At 44.5% G+C, this 6,937-nt stretch overlaps 1 protein-coding gene across 1 annotated transcript; it reads left to right on the top strand.

Annotated features, from left to right (window-relative positions):
- Positions 1–2,294: 2,294 nt before the first annotated feature.
- Positions 2,295–6,519, top strand: LOC109299475 (nuclear transport factor 2-like). Its single transcript, XM_019520006.1, has 4 exons — positions 2,295–2,433; positions 4,762–4,833; positions 5,921–6,019; positions 6,328–6,519. The coding sequence occupies exons 1-4, from the start codon at positions 2,335–2,337 to the stop codon at positions 6,439–6,441; spliced, it is 384 nt and encodes a 127-aa protein (XP_019375551.1). The 5' UTR covers positions 2,295–2,334; the 3' UTR covers positions 6,442–6,519.
- Positions 6,520–6,937: the final 418 nt, after the last annotated feature.

Raw genomic sequence — 6,937 nt, 5'->3', positions numbered from 1 at the left:
AGGCGGCCTGGCTGAGTTGGGCGGCCGGCGCCGCCGCCTCTCTGCTCTCCCCGGGCGGGGCCGGTGCGTGCTGGCGGTCGGGCTCCGGGGGCTTCCCGCTGCGCCCTCAGGCAGGAGGGGATGGGAGCCGCGCCCCAGCAGCAGCCCGTGTTGTGCCCTGGGCAGATCCGCTGCCCGCTGCTCAATAAACATCAGCTGGACAAGAGATCACAGAAGGGGTGGTGGCGATGGGGCCGGGGGTTGGGCCAGGCTGGGCTTGGGACACGCTTCCTGCGTGTGCCGGGTTGGTTGGTCCAAACTGCCTCTCCCAGGGTGGTTGGGAGACGACGCCAGCCACTGTGGGGCTGGTCTGTCACTTATAGAGAAGCCAGGCTGGATGAGACCTCCAGAGGTCATCTAGTCCAGCGGTTCTCGACCTGTTTTGTACCAGGGCCCATTTGTAGGCATCAGTGGCCAGTCCGGACCCAGTTCCCCTCACCCCCCAGTGTGAGAGGCAGGGGTGGGTGGATGAGGTGGGCCAACAGGGCAGGGCCCAAGAAGCTCTCAGAGGCTGGAGCTCTGCCAGCCTGCAAGGGAAAACCTGCAGCTTCCCATATCTTTCTCCTCTGAAGGAGAATCCATTTCTAAAGTTTGTTCTGAACCCTTCCATATATTCCTGTGACCTAATTTTGAGTCAGGACCCGTGGGTTGAGAAACACCAATCTAGTCCAACCCCCTGGCTGAGGCAGGATCTGCCCTCTCCAACCCATCCCATGTTACCCTCACCTAAACTCTGCCTAAAACTACCCGCAACTAACACAACACAGACTTGCCCCCCTAACTGGTGATAAGTAAAGCAGGAGAGTGCCTGGGCTGTGCTTGGGTGGGCTGGCTGCTCTCCGGGTGACAGCTTCTCCATACACGTCTCCAGAATTTCACAGTGGCGCCACTGGCTGCTTGGGCACGTGGAGGGGCAGCGGGTGTTGGCCTGCGTCCCTCTCCCCCAGGACCCTTGTTAACCTGTAACCTTCACTCCCATTCCCCATTTCACTTTTGTTGTCCACAGTAATCAACTGTTACGCAGCCTCCTTGTAACCAAGAGCAGCTTATGGGTTTACTTGTGGGCATAGGCCCACACCATCTCTTTGATATAATAAATAGGCCTGATTGTTTTTAGTGCTGGATGTGGCTGTCATTTGGAGCTCTGTGTTGCTTCTCTTGAGTTTTTTGCAGAGTTAGGGAGCAGACTGGAGTCATCCAGTCTTGATTTACCATGTTTGGTAACGCCCTCTGCTGCTGCTACAGCTGCTGGTTAGGGCCATCTCTCACCTCCCTCATCACTCACCTACAGAGTCAAAGTATGATATATGCAGTTTAACTTTTTACTTTTGGAGACAAGTATATGGACCTATTGGAAGATGTGAATGCTACCATATGCTTGAGAGGAGGGTTAATACATTTCATTGTTTCATTTTGCAACAAGCGATTTTGTACCAGTTAGTTAAAATCCCTGATTGATCCTTTAGGATTTTTATAGGGGGTTTTTTTGGTGGCTGTTTTGTAGGGTTGTTGGCATGTGTTAATGAAATAGGCCACCCATGACCAGCAGCAAGAGAAAGTTAGGAGATGATTTTTCACAAGAATTCCCCACCTGAGCTGAGATCTGCTGAGCTTTCCATTTGCACATGCAAAGCTCTGTGTAGAGATTGCCCATTCTTGTACCCACTCTTTGTTTTATGCCTGCCTGTAGGAACCTGTTAAATGGATCCACTAATATTGCTGTCTTGCCTGGAGAAAACACTTGTAGCTGTGGAAATCAAGAAGGCCTCTGTGGCTTTATTTAAACTTGGACTGAAAACCAAGCTGCAGAGAGATTATAACCAGTAGGCAGACTGGTTATAATCCAAACAGTGTTTGTACTATCAGCACATGTTTAATCACCCTTTTGAAGTGGTGGGAGAATTGTTTTCAATAATGATAGACCTTTGGAAGGTCTCTTCAGTATGCTGGCTTTTAAGTTTTACTGAAAACTTGAGTTCTGAGTTGTAATTGTAAAAATTTGCAGTGATGCTGTTTAAACAATTAGCTTGTCCAAAGGGGCCCTGCAGGGTATGTAAGAAACATTCTTATTTGTGGGACTTGAATTTGGCAGTGAAGAAGAATGGCCTGTTGTGGTTCAGTGGAGAATCAGTTTCAGTGTTGTAACCTCTTTCCCTTCAGCCCCCAAAGTCTATTACAGAAAAGGAAATGTTCTCCTCCTCTTCAGTTTCCTTCATCTGCATTTTCCACTGACTCTAGCAGCTTAGTATTACTGTGCACTTAAAATGTCTTTCTTGATAGATTTAAACAGAGAAAATGGCGGACAGACCCATGTGGGAGCAAGTTGGAACAAGCTTTGTACATCTCTATTACCAGCATTTTGATGCCAGCAGGGTTCAGCTGAGTGCTCTCTATGTAAGTATTGCCTTGAGCTGGATGCTGAAACGTCCTCGTTAAGACATTCAAATGATTAATTATGGGCTTGACATTTCTATCTTTCTGCTACAACAGTAGCAGTGATATGAATGACACAATATGCGTCTGCTAAAGGGAACGGAAGCAAGCAAGGATGTCCACCCAGGTCAATCTGAACTCCTTAAATTTCCATTTGCCCTATAAATTGAGGGTCCTGGTAACAATTTCTCACTCCTGTTGCGGAAAAATTGTTGGAGAGAACTCTTCTAAGCCTTCCTTTCTGATCACCAGCCATAAACGTGTTGGTGTTGTATAGCTGTTGTCCCTCCTGCTGGAGGGAGGGCTTACGTGAGCTGTCTGTCAGGCAGAAGAAAAAAAGCTTCAAAAGCTGAAAGGGGCAAGCAAGGTAGTCTGTGTCTGCTTTTTTGTATATCACACCAAAAAACTCATCTTAGATTTTGAGAATTGAACAAGCTACCGCAGTTAGTGTGAGATGATATGAAAGGGGCTGGAAATAGAATGGTCTTCATCAGGGGTGGGCAAAATATGGCCTGTGGGCCAGATGCAGCCTACCAGTTGATTGTATCTGGCCCGTGGCTCTTCCTGTGGCACTTTGCATGTGGCTGAACCGTCGAATGCCCCACATGCCTAGCCAGGCGGAGGGGGAAGCTGCACCTGTGCAGCTCCTGTCCCAGCAAGTGGCTGCTCATCAGGCCACATGGGCAGTGTGTGTAAGGTGGCCGGGAGCTGGAGCCCCAAGCACTGGGGCAGGAGCTACCTGGCTGCAGCTTCTCCCCACCTGGCTAGGCATGTAGTGCCCAGCATGTGTCCCCACAGCTGCTGCCACTTCCTTGCACTGCCTGCTGCCTGGAGTGGTGCAGGAGGACGAACCACTTGAAGTGGGGGGAGCTGAGCAGTACCCAGAGGACTGTAGCAGCAGTGGGAGCAGCCCCACCGGGAAGCTGTGTACACTGTTGAGGGCCAGGGCTGTCAGCAGGTGTAGGGCAGGCGCAGGTGGAAGCACAGCATAGGTTGCCCTGGGCTTCCCCCTCCACCTGGCTAGGCATGTGGGGCATTCAACGAGCTTTAGTTAAAGCAGCTCTGTCACCATTTTTCAGTGTGGGGACGCTGATACACATGATGCTCTGGGCACTTTAATTAGAGTGGCGCTCAGAGGAGCATCTCTGCAGGAGCATCTCTGCTGGGAAGGTGTGCACAGCGGAAGTGTAGCATGGGTAGCCCTCCGTGGGAGTGGATGTGGTTTCTCCCCATGTGGAGCACCACGGAGGCAGCAGACCACACCTGCACCTACACTGCACTGCACTGCACAATACTACACTGCCCAGGCAAGCTCTGCTACTTGTGCCCCCTTCCCCAGTTGGCTCTCAGGACCTAGCACGCAGGCAGCCTTCCACAAACATGCATACACCTCCCCTCCACACATACAACTCCCTTCTCCCTTTACATGCACAATATGCAAGAGTAAAACTATTCTGAGCTATTATACAATCACCTCTATATACACTACTCAAAAAACATAAATTCTTTTTAAAATAAAATTAAAATATGTTGTAGTAGATGTTTAGTTTTAATATATGATTTTATTTTGTTTATAGTTTGTTAAAATGATATCTTCTGAAAGATTTTATATGTGTGGCCCTTGACAGCTCACCCAAACTCATTAAGTGGCTCACCGTCCAAAATAATTGCCCACCCCATGTCTACATGAAAGCTTACTTGACTCTAGCAGTATCTCTTTCTGGTTTTTGACATAAGACTGGAAGGGACGTCCTGGATCATCAGGTCTGTCCACTGTGTTTTCAGGCAGTTTAACCAATCCTAAAAATCACCATTTTAAACCCTTGCATGCACACAAGGCACAACACTGGAAAACACCAAGAACACCTCATAATATGTCATTGATAAAAGCAGAGAAAACAAGGACATTGTCAATGCCCTGCTATTCCAATGGCAGTTAATATATTTTCAGATTTCAGGAAAATATGTCTTTATTGACCGCGTTGTGAACAGCTTCATCTGTAACAAATGCTTATTTACTAAAGCCTTAATAAGTAGTTCCTGAATTTTGTGGACCAGTGAACCACTGTCACCCCTCAAGATTTCATGCAGAATGTCACTCACCGTTAACACTGTTAAATAAAAACACTGTTAGCTTGCATGGAAACCAGAATTTGGGAAATAACTAGTCTAGTTCACAAGTATTTTACATGCATCAGTCTAGGATACATTTGCAAGACTCTTCTGTCTTACCTTGCTTCTATAGCATTGACATATAAGTGATTTTTGACAGCCATGCTTTCTTTCCAGATGGATGCTTCTTGCTTGACATGGGAAGGGCAGCAATTCCAAGGAAAAACAGCCATCATGGAAAAGTTGATGGTATACTTCTGTATCTACTAAAAATTAAGAGAAAGTTGCCATTAAAAAAATAAGTCTTTGTCTCACTGAACTGCCTTGCAGTTTGATTTACAAATGAAAAAGTAGGAGAGATGACTCTCTTCTGTGTCTGTTTTGCATAACTGTTTTTGGTGTTGAGAAATACTGGCAGTTGCTGCTGTGAAATTACTGTTAAAATGACGTTGTGGAATTCCACGTTTGCATTAGTGACTTTAAGAACAAATCTGCTCGTTCAGATGTTTTTCAAGTAGCCAGCAATCTGAAGTCAAACTGAGTTCTTTACTCTTAAGTTCGACACAGTGTATTCAGTGGTCAGATACTACTGTGATGTTGCTGATAGCTGAACTTGACCCTGTAGTTCAAACTCGACTAACAGTTCTGTCAGTAGGTTAGACAGTATAGATCACAGCTCATGCTTAGCTGTGTCTGCTCCCTTAGCTAGAATAAGATCTGGTAGACTTGTCAGCAGATCCGAAAATAAAGAGGTGTCACTTTTTACATAATCACTTCTTAGTTTGAGCGCAGGTGTTGAACTGTGAACTTAAATATTATGTAACTTAATAAGATTTTTCTTGCTAATTTATTTATATTTTTTCTTAAAAAGCCACATATGTAAATCTTTATATCAATAGAATCTATAGAAATAAATAATGGTGGGGCCCGAGGAAGGAAATACTTGCAAAATGTCTTGCATGCAAAGTCACTGGGCAGTATTTTATAGTGTTACCTGTATGGGGGAAATACAGTTTTCAGTACTTTACTTTAGATACCATTAATACATTTAACACATCTTTTTCTAGAATATGCTGAGCTTATTGTAGTTAACTATGCAAAGTATTTGAAACATTTCCACTGGATCTACTTGCAACATTTTCCAGGCAAAACATTTGCTGATCGCTGATTTGCTCTTTTGTAAATTAGCTGTACTGCATCTGTTTAATTCCCTTGAGCCCCACACCAAAAATCTATTTCTGTGGGCTATCAAATACAAAAATGGAGTGCAGTATTCATATGCATATGCTTAGCTTGTGTGAGAATGATATTTAATGTTTCTTGGTTTCCTAAACAGAGCCTTCCATTCCAAAAAATTCAACACAGCATAACATCCCAAGATCATCAACCAGCCCCTGATAATTCTATCCTTAGTATGGTAGTTGGGCAGCTGAAGGTGAGAATTGGAATATATTGTAAAGCTGTGACTAATACTTGTGTTTCCAGTATTCCTTCATTTAAATCAGTTAATTTTTTAGTCAAAGAGAAGTGCTGTTTGAAGGACTTAAGGTAATATCATTACTGTTCTGTTTTGGCCTCAGTTCAGTAGACTGTCCAAAGGCATTGCAGTGGATATCTAACTAGCACATGATAACCTGATACAGTTGGGCAGTTTGGATGTTGTAAATGCTAGTTGTGTTTATTTCTTTCATATGTGAGCTATCCTTCACACTGATAACTTCTCCCCCTTTTTTTTTACATTAGGTGGATAATGATCCAGTGATGGGATTCCACCAGTTGTTTGTTCTCAAGAATATTAGTGACAACTGGGTCTGCACCAATGACATATTTAGATTGGCTCTATATAACTTTGCTTGATTTCCGCCCCTATTCCTAAGCCTCTTTCTACTGCCACTCGCAAATTTTTGACCCCCAAATAAATAAAACAATTGTTCTGTAATGGCATAAGCAGTTTTTTGGTGGCTGAAGGAACACACGTTTAGTCCATGTGTAAGGTAGAGAGTGGAGAGGGGTCTCCATTGTTCATAGAAAAATGATATGCAAGTGAACACATCCCTAAGCATCTTTCAGTGTTGATCACAACACTATCTTATTACCCTTGGATAGTAGGTGTGTGTGAAGCATTTTTACATTATCATATTGATAACTCATATTAGCTTTCTAAACCGAAGTTGACAACAACAAACCTGGTGTATGATACATTCAGTAAATTGCAGCTATATTCAGTAAATCTCAGGAGGAGTGTTGGCTCCTTTTCACGAAATGCACTTTTCATGTCAGATGCCAGAAGAGCACCAGAGCAATGTGGCTGCATATAAAAATTTTTCTTGATATGTGAAGTACTATTAAGAGC

Source organism: Gavialis gangeticus, unplaced genomic scaffold (assembly GCF_001723915.1).
Source record: "Gavialis gangeticus isolate Ggan-Ray unplaced genomic scaffold, GavGan_comp1, whole genome shotgun sequence".
NCBI classification, from domain to species: domain Eukaryota; kingdom Metazoa; phylum Chordata; order Crocodylia; family Gavialidae; genus Gavialis; species Gavialis gangeticus.
This window is presented reverse-complemented; position numbering and strand designations above follow the sequence as displayed.

What these genes read in the sequence shown, in the direction of transcription:
- LOC109299475 (XM_019520006.1), top strand. Translation starts at nt 2,335, where the DNA reads ATGGCGGACAGACCCATGTGGGAGCAAGTTGGAACAAGCTTTGTACAT. An exon ending in CCATCATGGAAAAGTTGATG is followed by an intron (nt 4,834 to 5,920) that starts GTATACTTCTGT and finishes TTTCCTAAACAG; the next exon opens with AGCCTTCCATTCCAAAAAAT. An exon ending in TGGTAGTTGGGCAGCTGAAG is followed by an intron (nt 6,020 to 6,327) that starts GTGAGAATTGGA and finishes TTTTTACATTAG; the next exon opens with GTGGATAATGATCCAGTGAT.